The sequence below is a fragment of the Netta rufina genome (assembly GCF_964035555.1).
Source record: "Netta rufina genome assembly, chromosome: 1".
Lineage (NCBI taxonomy): Eukaryota > Metazoa > Chordata > Aves > Anseriformes > Anatidae > Netta > Netta rufina.
This window is the reverse complement of record NC_140123.1, coordinates 159899533-159921260: the sequence shown is the minus strand read 5'-3', so window position 1 is coordinate 159921260 and position 21728 is coordinate 159899533. Positions and strand designations below refer to the sequence as shown.

At 35.4% G+C, this 21728-nt stretch overlaps 1 protein-coding gene across 7 annotated transcripts in view; it reads left to right on the top strand.

Moving 5' to 3' along the window:
* The window catches only part of NR2C1 (nuclear receptor subfamily 2 group C member 1), a 48318-nt gene extending 26919 nt beyond the window's left edge, over window positions 1-21399 (top strand). For 3 of the 7 annotated variants that reach the window (XM_084298841.1, XM_084298838.1, XM_084298839.1), the window contains 13 exons: window positions 632-862; window positions 4188-4269; window positions 6586-6765; window positions 9144-9291; window positions 9374-9464; window positions 10804-10988; window positions 13856-13903; window positions 14458-14620; window positions 15648-15769; window positions 17585-17724; window positions 19395-19532; window positions 20209-20314; window positions 20840-21399. In XM_084298841.1, the coding sequence (XP_084154967.1) occupies window positions 632-862; window positions 4188-4269; window positions 6586-6765; window positions 9144-9291; window positions 9374-9464; window positions 10804-10988; window positions 13856-13903; window positions 14458-14620; window positions 15648-15769; window positions 17585-17724; window positions 19395-19532; window positions 20209-20314; window positions 20840-21014 (1809 nt within the window). In that variant the 3' untranslated portion in view covers window positions 21015-21399. The remainder of the gene's footprint in view (window positions 1-631; window positions 863-4187; window positions 4270-6585; window positions 6766-9143; window positions 9292-9373; window positions 9465-10803; window positions 10989-13855; window positions 13904-14457; window positions 14621-15647; window positions 15770-17584; window positions 17725-19394; window positions 19533-20208; window positions 20315-20839) is intronic. The other 4 variants (XM_084298844.1, XM_084298842.1, XM_084298840.1 and 1 more) reach the window with 3 other exon arrangements.
* The last annotated feature ends 329 nt before the right edge of the window (window positions 21400-21728 follow it).

Sequence of the window (21728 nt, the reverse complement as noted above, 5' to 3'; positions counted from 1 at the left end):
AAAAAAAAAAAAAAAAAAGAAAGAAAAAATGGCAGAGAAAACAGAATTTTAACTTATTTTATTTAGGAACATACATGTAAAAAACAGACCCCAAAAAAATGAAGCATAAAATGTTTGTACAGTGGTGTGAAAATATTGCTTTTCTTGCTGTTTGATGCTTTCTTTTTTCACTTTGAAGTCTATGGTTGTTGTTTTAGGATGTTTCTTTTTAAGCATACAAATACAGGAGGTGCTAAGCACTTTGCATGGTGTGCAGCTAATTCAAAGGTTAAAGATTTAACAGAAGCTTATGGGCCCTAGGGCTGAGTTACAGACACCTCAAATTCTGGATGCTAGAATTGTCAGGGGTTTTTGGTAGTTTTGTAAAAGCATGGGCCCTTTGTAAAAAAAAAAAAAAAAAAAAAAAAGAGAATTCAGGTTTTGACTTCAAACACAAAGGTGACTCAAGTGCATTTAAAAGAAAGTGAAAATCCAAGTCTTTGCCTGAGTTTACTTAACTCTTGTGTGACAGAGGGGAGGACAATCCTACTTCACAGTTGTCAAAGGCAAAATTCCCGTTTTCTTCGAGAGCCCAGATGGGCCCCAAGGGTGATTACATTACCATAACAATTTGAGATAAATGTATTATTAGATTGTCACAGATCAGCAGACGGGCCAGAAGATTCAGATTGTTACAGCACTTGATCAGAGCTCAGCAGGCAAGCAGTTCATCTTAACAAATCATGATGGCTCTACCCCAAGCAAGGTGATCCTTGCCAGACAAGATTCCACTCCAGGAAAAGTAATCCTAGCAACTCCAGATGCTGCAGGTGTCAACCAACTGTTTTTTGCATCCCCTGATATATCTGCACAACACATCCAGGTAGATAATCCACTTTATTTCATACTTTTGGTTCAAATGGGATACGAAGAGATGTTTTTATTTCCAAGTATGTCTGTCTGGGTTCTCCTTTTTCAATTTTTTTTTTTTAATGCTATACTTTTTCTTGCATTAGGATGCATTGTGGATACTTAGAAATTATGAAGAACACATTTTTTTTGTGAACTTACTGCTTTCAAGATTTATATCCATTTCTATCCTGGCTCATGAGATTAGAAAGAAGTGTTACTTTTTTGTCATTTCTAGATGTACCAACAGTCCTTCTTTATTGCTACTTCATTGATTCTCCGTTTTCATATATTGTTGAAAAAATAATCTTTTCTCTCGTCCTCATCACTTAACATTTCCTTCTCCTTGTTTTCCTTTTCATACACTGTCGTAACTACTGTTCACTGCTGTGTGAATTGTACTCCAAGGCAATTTCTCAGGGAGACTATTAGTAGGGAGTGACAGTGGGAAAGTAGCACTACAGATTCTGCATTTACAAAACCCAAAATGACGTGAGATTGTTACTAGTCAGGGTTGTAACTCCCTAAACTGGTCCCCAGTGCTCTTTACTCCACCATACATTGTATGTGCTGCTTCCTTAGTCCTTATGCTCCAACTTTCAAGCCTTCTGCCCCATATCCTCAACAGACGAGCATGTGATAGCACTGATTCCAAGAGGGAGAAGAGCATGCCCAGAAGACCTGGGAGATACAAGATCCTTCTACATGAAGTAGAAGATTACTGCACTTCAGCTAAAGCACAGTTATCAAGTGTTGATTTACCCGTGTACATTTATTCTGCCATTATATTACACCAGTGTGGCAGGCCAGGCAACATTAGGAGAGCTACAGTCCATTTAGTCCAGTATCTCACACCTAAAAAATGGCCAGAAACAGGTGCTTGAGTAAATGTATTAAAAACTGAACACATAAATAATGATTCTTCTGAGTGTACCCTTTCACTTCCATTACTTCATGATTTAGAGGGACCTCCTGATCTGGAGAATGCAGTGAGACCTTACTTGATAGCTACCACTAAAGTTAATAACCTTTCTTGTTATTTATGATAGACCATTTCTGTTCTGGTCAGTATAATATCCTGTGGCAGTAAAAACTATACAGTAAAAGTAGTAACAATTGATTTTTTTTTTTTAACAAATCACTATCATATCCTTCTTCAAGTAATCTGTTTTCCCGAGTGAACACTCCTGATCTTTTTAGTTTCTGCTTTTCTAGGAGCCAGGCCACTGCTCCGATTCACTACCCACATGTGCAAGCAGTATCAAAAGTCAATCCAACTGAGAGGAATTCCAGCATGTGTGGTGGTATCATACATTTCCTATTTTAGGTAGTCCTCAACAGGACTACCTAAAAAAGCAGTGGGATATGATTTGAAGTAATCCTAATAGAAAGATTTTTTCAGAAGAAAGTTTAAAAGGTAAGAAGAGTGCCACACTGGTTTAAAGAACAAGATTCGGGTATAGGGGAAGTGTGGACAGACAATTAAAAGCTCTAGTTGTGCTTAGGCAATTTTGGCAATGTAGCTGAGTTTGAGAGGCAACAAAATATTCTCTTAGTTGAGTTAGACTGTTCTGTTGTCAGCTAGTATGTAGTGGCAGAGATTGTTTTTGTTCTCCACTGAGAGTCAGTGAAATATAGAGTACCATTCATTTGTTGTTTGACTTCATATTCTTTGGCCCCTTTCATGTTTTCTCTCCTAAATGATCTTTCATCTCCAGTTTTGTCTTTTTTGTCGTTCTTCTGTAGCCTTCACTTGAAATGCCTGTTCATTTGCTACACAGAAAATCTCTCCTTTATTACATCTCATTTTTACGTTGACACATTTTGCAAAATCCTTTCTCCGATCATGTGCTTCACCTTCAGTGGCTCTTCTTTGTTCTAATAATCGATTTTTATTCTACATATTCAAGGTCAGTTGATGAGTTCTCTGAGTCTGGGATTTTAATCTCCTCCTGGGCCAAATTCTGTCGTCCTTCCTTATCTGGAACTTCCAGTTTCAGTGAAGGTTTCATCTATGGAAGGACTTAAAATTTGTTTGTATATATTTTATATCATGTCATGAATATGCATAATGGTGATGATGGAAATCAGGAAGGAACGAAAAGTTAACATTCTTTTAACCTGTCATGATTATTTTTCTTAAAAAGATGCTATATTAAAAGAAAACTTAATAGGCAAGTCTCTGAGACAGTGCTGTTAACAGAGACTGACTAGAAGGAAATAGACTTCTTACACATTCCCATATGTAAATCTAATAGTTTCCAAACTTTGAAAAATGTGATTTTTAAATTTTCTCTGTAGAAGATAGGGTACTTTCTTCTTTCAGTAAGTAATCTTTCATCTTATCAGAGGTCCTTTTTTGAATATGCAAAGCAAGAATGAGAGTGTCTGAATTCCTATTAAGACACTGTGGAAGTCAGAAACTTGTAAAACTTCTAAATTATATCACTTTTTAGTGGAAAGAATAATTTTCTCTTTTCTTCTTTACATTATTGTCAAGATGGTGTTTGGTTGTTACTTACATGATCATTTGGATTATTTCTTTGTTTATTTTAATGTATGTTATTTATCTCAGTGGATTACAGTTCTTAAAGATCAAATAGATCTTTATAGAAGATCAAATAGAAGGCTGTAGTGCCTGCACTGTAGTGCTGTGGTTCTAACATGTGCTTAATGAAACTTTACAGGTTCCAGAAATAAATTAATAAGACAAGACACAAATACAGAGATAATGCCAAGCTGTTACTGAAAGCTAAACTATCCACTTGATAATTAATGATACTGGTCAGAGTATGTTTTCTATTGGTCCACCAATTTATTGTTAAAAATGTGTATTGTAAAAATGAATCAACAATTACGAATGTAGAAATAACAGCCCGTTCAAGGCTTTTTTTTCTGTTTAATGCTTTTGCCTCTTTTGTACTATGATCAAGTCATTACACTGTAAATCCAAAATTCAACAAAAGGTATGTATTCAACAAAATGAGTATACAGATGATAAATGTTTTTCAAAACATCAGTCTATTCTGCAGAGGTAATACTTAGATAAAACAAAATCTTGAAATCTTACTGGAAGTATTACAAGTAATACTTCATTGTGTCCTGATTAGGAGCTCAGTGACATGGCAGGTAGCTCAGCTCCTTTTTGTCTATGAGGACTGTAAAATATACTCAAGAAAAGTTCATAATTTGTAGATTTAGTCCTTTATCTTAGAAGAAATCCACAAGCATGAGATTTATTTTAATCTTTCTTGATGGTAAGAAAAAGAAAAATGAAATTCTTTCCTATTTTCTTCCAGATTTTAACAGACAACTCTCCCAATGAACAGGCCCTAAATAAAGTGTTTGATCTGTGTGTTGTATGTGGAGACAAGGCATCAGGTATTTAACTTTTTTTAAGGTAGTACAATTTTATAAAAGCAGTATAAAATTCTTCTCAAGCTACGTAATGCTTTGCGTATATTATACACAAACAGGAAAGATACACTCTTTTTTTTGTAGCAGATAGTTAGAGTAAATTTTACTCTGGGGTCTGTGGGCGGGACTTGTTTATTGCTGTTTTACATCAAAAATTAAATATGTTTCCCACTAGATAATTTTTGCCCTTCTTTCTTAGGCTAATGCATTTTAATTTGGATTATAAAAATTGACTGACAGAATAACTTAAGTGACTTGCTCGTAAGATTTTTTTTTCTTAAAAGAAGGTCATGCAGTGAACTGACTACGTTATTGTTGTCAGATTCTCTTAAAATAGATGAGAAAACTGTTTGTTATTTAAAATATGAAACCAGTAGGCAAGGAGGACACTGTAGGTATCTGAAAAAACAAACCTGCTGACCTTAGGTTTATGTGGGACAGTTAGTTACTTGAAGAACCATGATTAAAACTGCACAAATGCACTATAGTTCCAGTTAAAAATCAGCTTAAGAACAGTGTAGTTAGTTAGCTAAAATTAGACTAAGTAGGGAAATGATGGCTCCTTCAGAAGATCTCTTGTGGTTTGTCTGATTGAAATCTGTGTAATGGACCTCCAATAACATCAACATATGGGAACTGCAATTAAATACTCTTTTTTGAAAGTGACAGAAATAGAGTGTATGAAAATGCAGGGCAGATGAGGGAAGTAGTTAACAGTAGGATTTCATCATGAAAGGTAGTAGGATGTAGAGCAAACTGCCTAGAAAATGAAATCGCCTAACATTTCTACTGCAGACAAATTTAGCATAAGAATTATAGTTCCTAGAACTCTAAATGTATGTCAGATTTCACCCACATCAAGGGAAATTTATGCCAAACAAATGTAAGGTGATCTGGTTGGCCTGCTCCAGCTGGGAGGACAGCTCTGGGTCCCCAGTGGAGGACTGGAGCATACCTTGAGAGGCTGGTGATCCCAGGTGCTGCTCATCCTGGCCTTCCCGTGGACACTGAGCCCTGGCAGTGAATGTGGGGACAGTGCCATATTTCCCTGTGCAGCTGTAGGTGCTGGGGAGCCTCCCATGTGGCAAGAAGTGGAGTGCCAACTGCTTTCAGACACCTCCAAACTGAAGTGCAAGAAGCTGCATCAAAGAGCAGGTGAAGAAGCAGCCCGAGTGCTTTGCCAGATGAAGTACTCATAAGCCCAGCTGCTATTAAAATGTGATACTTAGTGATACTTAATATGTACGATGCTTTGTAAATCTCACATTTAGTAGTGTGGCAACATGGTTGTGATAATGGAGTCTAGAAAACCTAGAGATCAGAATTTCCAGAAATTTCAGGCAGACAAGATTGATGTACCTTAAAAAAAAGTTTGAGAAGAATGAGGAAAGAATCTAAAAATATATTTTCTCTTCAATTAGTTCTTATTTGAGATTTATTTCTGTAATAAGCCTTACTTAGTTCAAAGAGGAGCCTTGGTGTCTCTGCAGTATGTATGCTGAGTGTTTGTCGGTGATCTTGGTTTTAATTTTTTTTTCATCACAGAATTGTAACTGTTGGAATTGCCAAGTATAACTTAATCAGAGGAGTACTTTTTAGTAATATTTTTAATTTGTGCTATAGAAGAATCAAAACAATTTACTTCTTAAACTTCTTTCTGTAGTACATCCAAGCAATTTTTATGTGTTAGTATTAGAAATTTCACAGAACAGATTTTTAAAAATCTTTTCTATTTTAGTTCTCTCATTTAAGATTTTTACTGAAAGAACTAATGATGTAGCATTACTCTTTTAGGAAAATGAAAGGTGAAAGTAGGGCTTTAAAGCGATACACGCTGCTGACAAATGTGATATTTGCAGTTTCCATGTTTCCATTAGATACAATGCATAGAATTTCTACAGCTGAATTTGTAATCAGTAATAACAGGACTTGCCTCATTACAAGTCAAGTAGTTTTTTTTTAAGTTGCTAAAGCATGGATAACTTAAGAATTTCTTCTGCATTCTTGATAACCTCTTTTGTTAGCTTTTTTAACGCTGCCGTCAACAGATTCAGCAAGAAATTAATAAGCTCTTGGTTATTTGCCTGTTTGAAAAATGTATCCTGTTGAAGTGCTCTAAACCAGAAATGTGTTTCACTTACATTTTTGTGTTCTTCTATAGCCACAAGTTGTATTTTAAGATCTGTAACCTACGGGGAAAAATAAGAGTAAAGAAAAACTGTAAAGAAGAGGTATTACAATGTAAAACTAATGTCATGATTCCTGTTGTTTTGTAAATAGGGCGTCACTACGGAGCAGTAACTTGTGAGGGGTGCAAAGGATTTTTTAAAAGGAGTATACGCAAGAATTTGGTTTATTCATGCCGAGGAACAAAAGACTGTGTTATCAACAAACACCACCGGAATCGATGTCAGTACTGTAGGCTGCAGAGATGCATAGCGTTTGGAATGAAACAAGATTGTAAGTCTGAATAAGTGTAAATCATTTTAGCTGGCAGCTGTGTTAAGGTTTGTGCTACAAAATATATACTTTATAATATTACAACAGATTGTTATCTCAATTTTATATTTTTATATCATATATTTTTCCTTCAAAGAATTACGCAAGTTTGGTGTGATCAGAAGTCTGAAATGCTTCAAGCACGTCTATTGCTTGACAAACTTAAACCCGTTGCATGTGGTAAAAGAGAATGACTCATTGCTCCTAGGCTGCATATGTCAAGCATGTCTCCACCTTTTTTTGCACATGCAATTCAACTTTTCTATGTGTATTTTAAGCTACTGAACTTCTTAAATCCCTCTACCTTCTTGTCTCTTTTGCCACAACTTAGGTTACTGGCAAAGCTCTGCAGAGACCCTTACTCACAAGGCAGAGATCCATAGTGATATAGAGTGCAGTTCTTACCAATTCCTACAGATTTCAAGTTACTTTTTAGGTTTCCTTACACTGGACATAGTGATACCTTAACACCACTGTAGTATCAGAATACTAGAAACACCAGAAGTAAAGCAATACAAGAATACTTCAGTGCAAATACTGCCACACTGCTGCTGTACTCACGTGTGTAGTGCTGTTCTCTGCTCTGTGCTATCTGGCTGTATTTTGCTGACCCTTCTGAACCTCTGTGGACATTGTCCTTCCAGCCCCCTATCTGCCAGCAGAAGCCAGTAATGTTTTTCCAGCACAGGGGAAATGAATTCAGAAAGGGAGGAAAAGCTGAGGGCATGAAGTGGATCTTCCCGTTACACTCGAGTTCAGCTGGCAGGACTTTGTCCCTCCACAGCACAAAATAGCTGGGGCTAGGGGTCAGAAGGCACAAAAGGGAACTCTGGGTCCTGGGGGAAGACTGCGTGGAGGAAAGGATTGTTCTGGGACAAGAAGTTTCATTTCTCAGTGGAATAGGGAGAGGAAAGAAAACTCTAGGAAAGAAAACTCTGTACTGTCTGGAGCTGGAGCTTCCTCAGAGTGTTTTTTTGTCCCTTGAAGAAGTCTTGGCCCCTTTTCAGCAAACTTGGATCCAGGTAGGGAGTACAGGGGTAGCAAAGGAAGAGCAAGATTTTTGCCCACCCTTTCAAAGCACCATTCGTGTATTACAAGGTAGGTTTAATGGCATTGACAATACTTCAATACTTGATGATACTGTGATCGTTGTTTGTGTAATAATTATCACTACAAAAATTGAAATAGTATCATAGTCTACTACTAACTTAAAAGGTTTTTTTTTCTTCATTATACATTTTCCATAACAGCATAACAGAAGAAAGTTTTTTTTTTCCTTTGTTTTAAAAAATAGTCAACATTCAGGGTTCTCTCCATAGGCTTAAACTGTTTCTGTGTGCAATACAATGTTAAAGAGGCTCTGCTAGTCAGTAGCCAGTGCTTATGAAGTTGGTGAATTGATGCACATTTTAAATTATGTGCAGATTGGGTTTATAACTGTTCCAGGATCATAATCCATTCTATAAAATGACTTGTACAATTTTAAAATTGTAGAAGAAAAAATCTTTTTTTTTTTTTTTAATAGTTACTTTGGAAATACCTTTTATTAATTAAATTTTACAGTAACAACATTGCATTACTGTTTGTTATTTTTCCAGAAATTTGGTTTTCCTTTTATTGAGTTTACAGTTTGATTTTACAAGTTTTTCTTTGGCTTTATTCCTGAGAGCTGGATAAATCACCATGGGGTATTATACTTTAAATTTCACTTTAATATTCTCTAATTCATCCAAGACAAGGTGATGTTTCTATGGGATAAAACACAGATTCATTACACCTAATTTCACTGAGTTATTCAAATTAAAAATCTGCTTGTTTTATTACATAATTGATGTTGGGTAAAGATCTCACCCAGATCTTGAATGGTCTGAACTGAGCTTGGCAAATATCCCTTTCCCCCTCTATTTTCTAAGCTCCTAACTTGGGAAGCTTCCTTAAGTGTATGAAGTCATGTGGTTCAATGACCTGCTGTCCTTTAAAAATGAACTGAGAGTGTGGCTAGTGAAATTGAGAGTGAAGCAGTAAGCCTCCCCTTAAAGACCCAAACTAAACAAGGTATAAGGGAATTTCTGTCTTAACTGTAACTTGGAAAATTATTCAGATTGTGTACATTTGATCTCAGACTTCGACTACTACATCATTTCATTAAGAACAAAACAAATGTGTTTGTTGTTTTTTACTCAACCTATTAGTTTACTGGTTATATATATATTCTAAGTTATGATCTCTGTACATACTCAGAATCGTTATTAAAATTGAAGAGTAAGTCAAGAAAAAAAGGATTGTTTCTTAGACGGTGATTTGTGATGTGACATAATAGTTTCATACTGTTTTATTAGCTGTGCAGTGTGAGAGGAAACCTATTGAAGTGTCAAGAGAAAAGTCTTCAAACTGTGCAGCTTCTACAGAAAAGATCTACATTCGGAAAGATCTTCGCAGTCCATTAGCTGCAACTCCAACTTTTGTAACAGACAATGAAACAGCAAGGTATGTATATTCTACTCCAAAAGCAGCTGTCTCTGTTTCTGGAAATCACCCCAAAACTAAAATGTGTGCTGTTTTGTGTCAGGTCGACAGGTCTGCTGGAATCAGGAATGTTTGTTAACATTCATCAGTCTGGGATAAAAAGTGAGCCTACTGTGTTGATGACTCCAGATAAGGTATATGATGATATGACTGCTATATAAAGTGCTAATTCATATACTTTTTGTTTGCTATAATGGTGTATGTAGGGATGGAAGGTTGTTCTGTTTTGTTGTACCTTTGTTTTAATAAATTCATGTTTAAAACATTCATTTACAATATTGCCCAGTGTTGTAGATGCCTTCTCTTCAGGAGAATTCTTTTAGCCCTGCATAGTAAAAATGCTAAAAACTGCAAAGTAAATGCCTTCCTCCCCCATTCTTGGAGAGCCTTGAAGGCCACCCTATTTTACTTTGTCTGTGGTAATCCTGACACTTAGAGATTGCTTTTGTTCCAGTACAGTGAGGTGTTTGTAAAACCTTATATGGCTATGGTGTTATCACAGTGCATTTCAAAAACACTTAGTTGTTTTTTTTTTCCCTTTATTGCTAATATTTTTTCAAATCTAATAAGCGCTGTCTGAGAAACAGTTTTTGTTTCTGATATGTTTATGAGCTGGTTTTCATTTGTTTCCATTTTGTTACGCATACTAATCCACTAAATTGATGTGATAATGTCCCTATACATGCACAGTGGGAAGCTTCTGTATTTTTCTAGCTGATATTAAATTACCTCACACTGTTTATGTGCATTTTTCCTCACTCTGTCTGCAAAAGGCCTCATCAAATGTTTCTTCCATTTCATTTTTCTGACACTACCTGTATGACTGAGTTAAGTGACATGTAGCATGTTGGTTTTAGTAGCAGCTTACTTGTCTGTGAACGTGCGTTTTCCTTTTTATTTATTTATTTATTGTGGAGTAGGGTGGGAAATATGACTTAACTGCCTGCTTGAAGTACTGGTAACTACTGAAACAGCTTGTTCCCCTGCAATTAAATACAGTTCTAACAAAAAGGCTGCAGCAGAGTTATTTTCTTGCTTGCTTAAAGGTGACTTTTTGTATGTTCCTCCTCTTCAAACTTTCTCCTATTACTATGCTATCATTTACATGAGGAAGGAAGGAAGGAAGAAAGAAAGAAAGATGATAAAAATGCTATCTAGTTTAGTCTTACAGTCCCAGTTAGTGACTAGTGAGTGGATATGCTGAAACTTCTGCCTGCACTTGCTTGCCATCTGTAGCATTCCTTCTGAAAGAAACAGATAGCTATTACTTGTAAAAGTAAATGTCCAAATATTTCATATTTTAGAAGCAGTGCAGGGTCTAATTACTACATTATGATTATGCATTTAATGAATACAATAATTTTCTTACAGGTCTATTCACAAGCTCAGTTCATTACTGTAGAAGTTAGATTCTTATATTACAAGTTATCTGCTGCCAATATGAAAGAATTAAAAGCTATAATTTTCCCTTAGGTTGAAGCCTGTCAGGGAGATTTAAGTACACTGGCAAACGTGGTGACATCATTAGCAAACCTCGGTAAATCCAAAGACATGTCACAAAGCAGTACAGAGCTATCTATGATTGAGAGTTTAAGTAATGGAGATGCGTCATTATCTGAACTCCAGCAAGAAGAACAAGCTAGTAGTGATGTTACAAGGTAAGGCACATTATGCTTGAAAATATTGTACTTCTCAAGAATGTCTCTGTTCATTCAGAGCATTAATTAAGTCATCACAATGTGAGTAATTTATCTGCATCTAAAATAGTAGTAGTAAGAGCATGAGCTCATGTTGAAGAGCAATCTTGTAAGATTATTCCAAATTAAATCATAAGTTTGGTTTGAGAAATAAGTATTCACAGTTGTCTGTTCTTGGAATTAATTTCAATGTAAATCAGCTGTTTTTCATACTTTTTGTTTGTCCTTAACAATGTGTGTTAGATCTTCTACTATATTCATAGTACTTTGTATCATCCTGGAAAACTGTTTCTTAAAGATTTCATCTGTGTAAGTAGTTTAATGCCCATAGCTGCTGATTGCCTTAAAAGCTTGAAAAGGATTTTCTTTCCAGATGGGAGAACTCAAAGAATGCTCACTGTCAGTACAAATGCATTCGTTATATGTCCTATGAACTTGTGTCCTGCACTGGTTTTAACTGGGCCATTCTGGTGAGCATACATGTGAGGTATTCTCTGTAGTACTTAGTTACTCCTTCAGTCAGAATCACATTCTTCCTTGATCGTCATTCCATGCAGGCTTCTGACAATTGTCCCAACAATATTTCTTTACACTCCATCTATATTATACATGCTGTTTTGAAAATACATACGTAAATTGATCAAGAAAAAAAGATTGGTATATAGTAAAGTAGTTTGTACTGACTCAAATACATGATTTCCCCAATACTCCACTCTACTACTCAGTATAAGTGCAAGCAGAATGCATTTGTTCTGCGTTTCTTCATATGTGCTGCTTAGAAAGTCAGTGTGACCTTTAATATAGGTGCTGATTTGGACCTCTGCTGTGTTCTCCTAGGTAAAGAACCCGAAGTGTAAGGAGTGTTGTTGTACGTGCTGATAAACATCAGTCAGTAATACGGCTGTTCAATAAGATGCAGTAATAAGGTTGCATGATTACTTGTTTGTTTATTTCCTGGTACTTTCAAATGCTTGCTTTTGCCAACGTCAGTGCTTCTGCTCAGTTTTAAAATCTGTCTACAGAAATCCATCAAGTTCTCAGCCAGTGAGCTCGAAAGAGCTCTGGCTCAGGTTAATGTGTACCCGTGTCTAGTAGGTCACCCAACAGATCCCCAGCAAGGAGTTTCACAGAAAATATTCCTGGGAAAGGGAAGTTGTTACTCAAACAGAAAACTAACATTTCTGTTGAAATCTTTGATTTCCGTGCCAAACCTTGTGCGAGCTTGATCGCATGGACACAGTTGTTCACTGAAGAAAATGATCTTAAGAGGTGTCAAGGAGCAGGTTTTATCTATCAGTGTTTTTCATGTATTTTGTTGTATTCCCTTGCTTGCAGCTACAGTAGTTAAGCTTTCAATTTTGCTGACACAGGCTTAGCGTATAACTTTGTTGCTAGTATTCCACTGCTTTTATATTGTAATGTTACATGCTTTGTCCTCTAATGGCTTCATTATCTATGTTCATATTTTACAGCTAATCAGGAGTCCTGTTATATATCTGTTAGTGGCTGAGCTCGACGAAAAGAGAACCAAAGTTGTTTCTAACAAAGGGTATCAATACGATGTATTTAATGTCGATAATACATTTTTTCTTACTTTGTGAGCTGGTTTTTGTAACTTCAAGGCAAGCTCTGGTCTGGATTCTCTTTTCCTTAGTGTTTTAACTTGCAACCAATGCTCATGTTGAGACACAATACATGAAAAGGACCTACAGTGTAGAGCCATTAAAAAGCAAACCTTCTGCTTACTTCTGCAAGCTTTCTTCTGCAAATTTATGATATAGGAGGCAGAAGATTTATTTGAAAGCAGACATCCAAGAATAAGTTGGAAACAAAGTACCATGGGCAGACATGGTTTGCAGGGTACCTGCCCAACATTATGTGAAAAGGACGCTGCAACCTAAGCTAGAATAAAAACAGAGTTATAGCAGAGGCATATAGCCTTACCTGCTGGAGAGAGATCTTGTTCCTGGCTTACATTTCTGTCCCTGCTACATGCAAGAGCTCTGAAAAGATCCTATTTTCCTAAGCAGCTGCTATTGAGCTACCGATTTTGCCTTATTATACCTAAGATGACTAAGAGGAAGCCACATAGGGCCTGAAACTCAGATTTCCTAGCAGGAGAAGGATAATATAACTTCAGAACTTGCCCGTGAGTGCACTGTGTTTCTGCTCACTTTCCATACATGCGAGACAGAAAACTTGCCAGGTACATCTGTGTAGTCCACTTGTGCACTCCCCAGTCACCCTCCTGTGTGCACAAAAAGGTGTGCAGGCTAGATCCTAGGCTAGGATCAAAAACTGTTCTAGCTAACTCACCATCTGAAGCCTAAGGCAGTGTAAGCAGCTAGTTTATTGTGTTGTTTCTTTTGGTTGTAAATGTTTATGTTGTACACGGTATGCACTTAGGGTAGTGTTTTTTTTTTTTTAGTATATTAATATATGTAGGTAGCAAAGGAGTATGGAAGAAAAGGTAGGCAGAGTTCTACTTCAAACTTGGATATTAAATCAGTAATTTTAGATATCATGGCAGTAAACATCTGAACAAATAGAGAATCATGTCCACATAATCAGCTTCTGTAAAATTTTCAGATCTCTGCGTGAGTTTTTCATGTGACTGTACAAATGATACTGCTCTCAGGATATGTCATCTGTCTGTAGGCAGTAATCGAGTCTGTATATTTGTGACTGTAGATGTATCAGTTTTGGTTCTCAGGTGTGTTCGTGCACACAATGGATGTGTTATCAAGCAGGAAAATAAAGAGTAATACATCTGTGCTCCTCCTGGCATCTCCCCAGTAATGTTAGTGCGCATGCCTTGGTCTTCACAGGAGTCGCTGCCCCACCTCAAGGGACACTAAGGATGGTATTGAAAGCATGTGAGTGCTTTCTCTTACATATTTAGAAGCTCTCTTCTCAAATTAAGTTGAATAAACTAACCACAATTCATGGCTTACAGAAGCTTATTCCTTCTGTTTGTGCTTTTTAGCAGCAAAAATCTGTAAAATTTACACGTGCAGTAAGTTGTTTTAACAGCAGCCTGATGATCATGTGCTCAAAATGCTTATGCCAGCACTCTCAGTAAACATCACTAAAGAGATCTTGAAAGGCAAACTGTGATTCAGCAGCACAGTCAGTATGTCAAAACTGTGAATCTGTTGGCAACTAGCGCGAACAGGATCTGCTGCTAATTTTTTGCTTCAGAGACACTGTAAGTTTCAGTTGTCAGGGATTTTATTTTGTAGAGTGGCAGAAAAAGCATGTTAATGACTTTTATTTTTCAAGTCTTTGTTTTTTTTTTTTCTGTTTTTTTTTTTTCTTTTGTTATTTGAAACAGACATCAGAATACAGGTTTCAGACATGTGCAGATTCCTCCTAAAATGAAATAGTCTCTTAAGATGATTTTTTTTATTATTTTTTCTTGATCACACAGGGCCTTTGATACCCTTGCAAAAGCATTAAACCCAGGAGAGAGCGCAGCGTGCCAGAACTCTGACAGTGTTGAAGGCAGCGTCCAGATGATCGGGGGAGAAACAAGCATGAATCTCGTTGAAATAGAGGGGCCACTGCTCAGTGATGCCCATGTAGCATTCAGGGTACTTAATACTCTTTATTGTTGGCTATATAAACATTTTAATTTGGTGGTACAACATAATTAATGATCTGATTACGTTGTCTTTTGAATCTCTTTGAAGAGTAATTATTCAGGTATCAGCATTCATTTCTGATGAATGCACTGCTTTTGTCCACCGGTAGCTGTTTGCTTGGGAAAATTAACAGCTCTCAGTTGTTTATTTACACTGTTTATTTTACTGTTTTTTACCTTAGAAGTAGTAGGTAATCAGAGCAAAGGGATATACGTGGAAAACTTTAACAGCTAAGGGAAATATACGGTTGCTTTTTTAGAGAGGCAAATATTTTCTCACTTCATTTCTCTTTTTATGAGCATGTAAAAATTACTTTTTTTTTTTTTTCTTCATCATAGTGTTATTCATGGACAAATCAAATGTCTTGCTTATCTTTTAGTTTTCATTAAATGTTGCCGCTCTCAACAGCACAGTTTGGTCAATAAAATAAACATATTTCTAATATAAATGTCAGTTTTGTTTTAAATTATCTTAGCCAAACCATTTTATTACAAAATTATGATTTCTGAGGATAAAAGTAATATGCTGTAATTAGGAATTTCGTGTCAGTTCCCAATTTCTTTACATACACAGGTGAAAGTTACGTATTTATCTATATGTAAGCGCAAGCAACATCATTCTAATTACAGTGGTTCTTCCAAAACTTATATTCCTTACATAATGCCTCCAAAGATGAGTTTTATTTGGGACTTTTCATCCCCAGGGTTCCCAGACATAAATCTTTATCTAAACTAAGATTCAAAATTTTTATTATTTTTGTTGCTTTGTAGTCACTGTGGGATATACACGGTGTGGCTAGTAAGCCAAAAAACAGTCATTCAATTTTATTTCAGGCTTATCTCAAGTTTAGTTTAAAAATAATGTTACTTGCTTCTCTTAAGCCTTGAAAGTTATTCTTCATATTATGTTTTATATGGAAAAAGTAAAATAATTGACTTGCACTTATTTATTTATTATTTATTTTATTTTCTGGTAGCTCACCATGCCTTCTCCTATGCCTGAATATCTTAACGTTCACTATATCTGCGAGTCTGCCTCCAGGCTGCTGTTCTTGTCCATGCACTGGGCGCGTTCCATTCCGTGTTTCCAAGCTTTAGGGTAAGTGTTCAATTACTCTTATTTGCTCATGTTGTGAATAAACACTGTTAAATAGCAAGGAAGGGAAAGTGGGTAAATGTGATATTTTAGTAGAAATTGTTGTCCTGCAGGATTTCAAAATGCTTAGCGAATTAACATAGTGAACTGTGTCATTGTACATTTAAAAAGTTTTTGCAACAGAGAGACAATGCAAAGTAGTGTTATAACAACAAATGGGAATTGTTTTCTTAAAATAAAATCTACAAAAGACCTGCCTATCTAAAAAGATTTAACAAGACGTGTATAGAAAATCTGCATTTTTTTTGGAAATATGTTACTTCCCGATATCTTTGTCAGTTTGAGTAAGAAAATGGAGGAGTAGGCTTTCTGAATGTTGTTAATACTCACCTGTGCTAACATTTGCAGTCCCAGTCAAGATCACGGGCTTATTTGATATATTAATCAGGCTTATTTGATATATTAATGAAGCTTTTTAAAGTTGAGAACATTGTGTGCTGTATAATTTTAACTTTTAGAAGGGTGACTCATATTTCAATTTTAAAATAAAGAGAAATTCATGGTATTAGCAGTTGAGAGGAGTTGATGAGCCAAAGCAAAGCGCTAATTGTTTTGTAAGATAATTGTATCCAAGTGGTTTCCTCCCCAAGCACTGTTCTCCTTAGTCTCGGCAAGATAGTTGGCTCAGACATACTAATTTAATCAAGATGTTGCTTAGTACATTTTTGTGCACAAGGATTCCTACTGAAATGCTAATCAGGCTGGTTACAGCCACTTAGTTTTTTGAGGCTACTTAAGTGTGATCAGCTAATTCTGGTATAAGTTTGATCATCCATAAAGTAATGGATTAGCTTTAATATGGTTTTCTTTGAAAATCCTATGGTTAACTTTCATGTGGTCATGTGGTTCTTTTAACTTTCCATTATTTATATTTACTGGCTAAAACTGGTACCTGAATTTGACTCCTCAGTGGTAGGATTTCCTTTTTATAAGGTACTGAGCTCCTGTTGAGTTCTACAAGCTAGAGATGCTTGGCATCGCTGAAAGTTAGGTTACTAATATGGAAGGGCTGAATATTAATAGGCCTAATTTTAAGCTTCAGCATTAAAAAATATATTAAAATGACTAAAAATTAAACTTAATATGAGGACTAATTCTTACAATAAAACAAATCCTCGTGACTTCTGTTTATACTTTGAAGTCTGTATTTTAAACTCGATTCCAAACATGAAAAGGATACAAAAAATGTAAGTCAGGAAGCTCAGGAACTTGGTCTCACATGTTCCATTTCATATGTACTTTTAACTTAGAAATTGCACCAAGCTGTCAGATTTCAAGTTAAAAATAAAAATAAATAAATAAATAAATAAATAAATAAGAAGACTTTTGAGTCTATTCTACAACCAGAATACAGCAACAATGCAAACTTTGATTTTGCCCATGCATATAAATCTTACCTAAAAATGAGTGTGAATCCTAGGAAAACTAGCATGATGGAAATGATAGAATATACCTAGACAGTTGTCATTTACTGTAACTTCAGCTTGTTTTTCTGTTAGAGATCTGTTGCCTTTTTGATCAATAAATCAAAAATGATTTCTTCACAAATGTCACTTTAAAATGTGTTTTAATCCTAGCGTTTTAATTATTTTAGTGTTTTAATTTATTCTGGTACTGGCTGCAGTGATTGAGTTAGATGGATGTTTTATGAAGTGTTCTTCAAATTAAAAAAATGTAAAGCCAAGTGGCTGGTTTTATTGAGTGAAATTAATGTGTTTTGTTGTTGTTGTTGTTGTTGTTGTTTTTTTTCTTTAATAGACAGGATAACAGCATATCATTAGTAAAAGCCTGCTGGAATGAACTTTTTACGCTTGGTCTTGCACAGTGTTCACAAGTTATGAATGTGGCGACTATGTTAACTGCGTTCGTTAATCACCTTCACAGCAGTTTACAGCAAGGTAAGGTGAATATTGTGCACATTTGCAGACTTGGGGAATTACATCATGGTTTTAAAGTTTTGACAATTATTAATGAAAAATTACTGTTCATAGAATTTAACAATTGGTATTGACACAAAATAATACTAGAAACTACAGTTAACAGGATGGAAATTTAGGGCAATTTTTCTGAAGTCAGCTGTCAGCTATGCTAATGCTTCCTTTCCCCAAAATGAAAAGAAAGAAAGAAAAATAAATAAATAAATAAATAAATATAAAAATTTGCCCATCTTTCTGATGCAGGTTAGCTTTTACTGTTTGTTTTGTTTTTAAATCGTGTTTGATATCTGTGTGAACTCTAATAGTGTTCTGCTGTTCTGTTGGTGTACCTCAGCTCAAAATAGGAATATTTCAGGCAGCCTCAACTTTAAGAACACAAGTATACTGTGAATATGATTCCTCTCTATCAAGGGTGTAAAGAAGAACCCAACTGGTCTTGCTGTTCATAGCTGTGAAACAAAGCAGCCGAATGCCACCTTCGTGATGTACTTCCTGTACATAACTTGGCTTGTATATTAGTTTTAGACTCCATACAAGTCTTCCAAGCAGATTTGCAATAAGTATGCTTCCTTCCTTTTTATCCTATGTCCTGCATCTTTTGCATGTTTTACATTAAATGAAGTTGGCCTTCTCTTTCATTTACTCTACAGTGAAGGAAATGTTCTTCTGAGTGATACTCAAACTGAAGTAAGGGAGTCTTTCAGTTAAAATAAAAATAAAAAATCTTTATCTGTTCATAGTCTAGCACATTTTTTAAGTTAGATGTACATACAAAAATGTTAGCATTTTCAGGTTTAACTAGAGTTAGGATTATTTGCTGTTACTCTCTTTAATGCGATGCAAAAAGAGATTGGTAAGCCATAGAAAAATAGCTCTCTAAATTATAAGTTTTTCTTCTCCTTTTATGATGAAGAGATTAAAGAGTTCATTCTTAGGGGTTTTCAGGTTTAAAAAAATATCCGCGAGATCCTGATTAAAATAAACAATAGTTTGTAATAAAAACAAATTGATTAAACCACTAAACATAACGGATCAGATAAATATGAACAAATTGTGAATATCTTTAGGAGGGAAACAGACTGGGGACTTACATCAATCTACATAATTTATAAGTGTGTTCACCAAAAACTTTAATAATTAATGATGGTTTTATCATTACTACAAATGTATATGCTTATTAATTTGGGAATTCAGTTTGAGTGTACAGATCAGAAATTTATATCCAGTGTCTTCCAGTTACCGAAGGGGAATAGCTCTGCACCAACCACATTCCCCTGGATGCAGTGGCACGGTCTTTGACTGACTAAAGTAACCCATCAGTAAATACAAATACTGCACCTGACTCTTAGATATACAGTGTAGATCTGCAATAGCAATGTTGTCTTTAGTTATAAATAGTCTTTCCTTGAATATTCTAACCTTGAGTCCACCTCTGATTACTGGAAACTTTAGTGACAGGAACTGTTGGTGTAAAGATTATTCAGATCTAGTACATGAGTTTATAGATAGCATAGATTCCCCACTGTTTGATCTAATACAAATGATTAATGTTTTTAAAAATCCAGTGTGACTACATTTTTGCACGTGTGTTGACGTTAGGGTTTTTATATTTTATGTATGTGTCAACTCAGATAAGCTGCCAACAGACAGAGGAAAACTAGTAATGGAGCATATCTTCAAATTGCAAGAGTTCTGTAACAGCATGGTTAAGCTTTGCCTGGATGGATATGAATATGCATATTTGAAAGCAATCGTACTCTTCAGTCCTGGTATGTAATTATTCTTCATGTAAACATTTATTCTTTTTCTACAACTATAGAGACTTAAGGTGTTAAAAGTTAGTTTAAAAATTCATAGAATCATTTCAGTTGGAAAAGACCTCTAAGATCATCTGATCCAACCTTTAAAAGAATTTTCTGTGTTTTCCACAAGGGTATATTTTAGGTAAGCTATGTCAGGGGGGTTGAAACTGGATGATCTTTGAGGTCCCTTCCAACCCAGGCCATTCTATGATTCTACAGGTTTAGGAAACAAATAGTTCATAGTTTTTTATTTGCTTTTTTGACTGATGCTATTATTTGCTTTTTCCACGAATGCTATTTATGCATACAATATTCCAATAAATATCAGTGTATTGGAACAATACTGTTCCATGCAACACAGAGAACAGAGGTATATGGAGGATACACGAATGATGTAAAGTACTGCATTTATTTGAACTCTTTGGAATGTCTGGTTGTATTATAAACAATGAAGGAAAACACCAATGTAGAGGAAAAAAAAAAAAAAAAGAGGTAAAGCAGCATCCTTCATTAAAACTGTTGGAAAGCTTGAAGTTGCTACAGCTATCAAATAATCATTTCAGCATGCTTACAAGTAGATAATCTGTAGGGATTTTAATGCACCTTATATAGAACAGATATAACAATATAGGGTGTCTTTCAGATCATCCAGGTCTAGAAAATGTGGTACAGATTGAGAAATTTCAAGAAAAGGCTTACATGGAGTTCCAAGACTATGTAACAAAAGCATATCCAGATGATACGTACAGGTGTGTAAACTTACATGCTTACTTGATTGATTCTCTTTTCAGAGCACCAATGATACTGATACGTACAGTATTTCTTGTTACAAATATGTGCATTTTATTCTTACCTTCTTAAAGATAAGAAATTACCTTTAGAGCACTTAAAATACTATGTATATATTCATACATATTATGAATATAATTTATCTACTTAATCATTACTAATTTCCAAAATGAAATATTGGAAATAAAATTAATGAAGTATTTTTTTTTTCATTTTGAATTGCACCTGTGTAGAGTATTTCCTCATTTAGTCTAAGTCCAAACATTGTAGAGTCCATGCATATAGACTTACATATTTGCATTTTTTGTACTACTGAAGGCATGACTAACTATATACTCCACTGACTTACATATCTAAGCCTTTCATGAACTAGATATAGCAAATTTTGACCAGTATTGTTCCTTGTTATTTTTTTCTGTTACTGATACTTGAACAACACCGAACTGTGTGACCAAGTAACACTTTCTACTAAACTTACTTTCCAGACTGTCTAGACTCCTTCTCCGATTGCCTGCTCTTAGGCTGATGAGTGCTGCCATCACCGAGGAGCTGTTCTTTGCAGGACTAATCGGAAACGTTCAGATTGATAGCATCATCCCATATATCCTGCGCATGGAGACAGCGGACTATAACTCTCAAATAATTGGTCACGCCGTATAAAAGTAGCAATCAAGGATTCTGCACCATGGCAGTCATGGTGATGTAAATGCATACCCTGTCTCCAAGAGATGGCAATAAGCCTTCACATGCACCTATCCAAAGAAGGCGAATATTCCTCCTTTCCAGTACACTTGGGAAATGTGGTGGAGTGTCTTAAGGAATATAGGATCGCTTCCTATTTTTCATCTGATCTTCAAGGACTTGTAAATTAACTTGATATCTGAAGAAAGTCAAGAATTGTCCCTCCTATTTTTGTAGATAGATGAACTTGGAATATTTGTTTATGAAGTCCAGGCTTGTGAAGAAATTGAAGAAGCTTTGACTGAACTAAGGTATCTCAACTTAGTTTGATGTTTTAGACAAATAAATTAACTTTCCTCTCTGAGCTGTGTTTTCAGTGTTTTGCTGCTAGTTCTTTCTCACTGAATAAATGGAAAATACGTGATCAAACATCTCGAAAAGGCCAGTATCTCCATGGAAATGAGACCCTTATAACCAAACTTAGAGTTTTGCTGTTGTTTTGAAGAAAAATCAATTTCTTGTTGAATGAAACAGTGTATACTATTACAAGTGAAGGGAAGGTAGAGGAATTTCAAATTTTAAAAATATTCTGCTGACATTTTGATGCAGTTGATTGAAAGTGAAGCTGCAAAGGGTCAGTACTGACTGTTGTGTAGATGCGAGGAATACTGTGCTGTAGTATTATGTATTGGT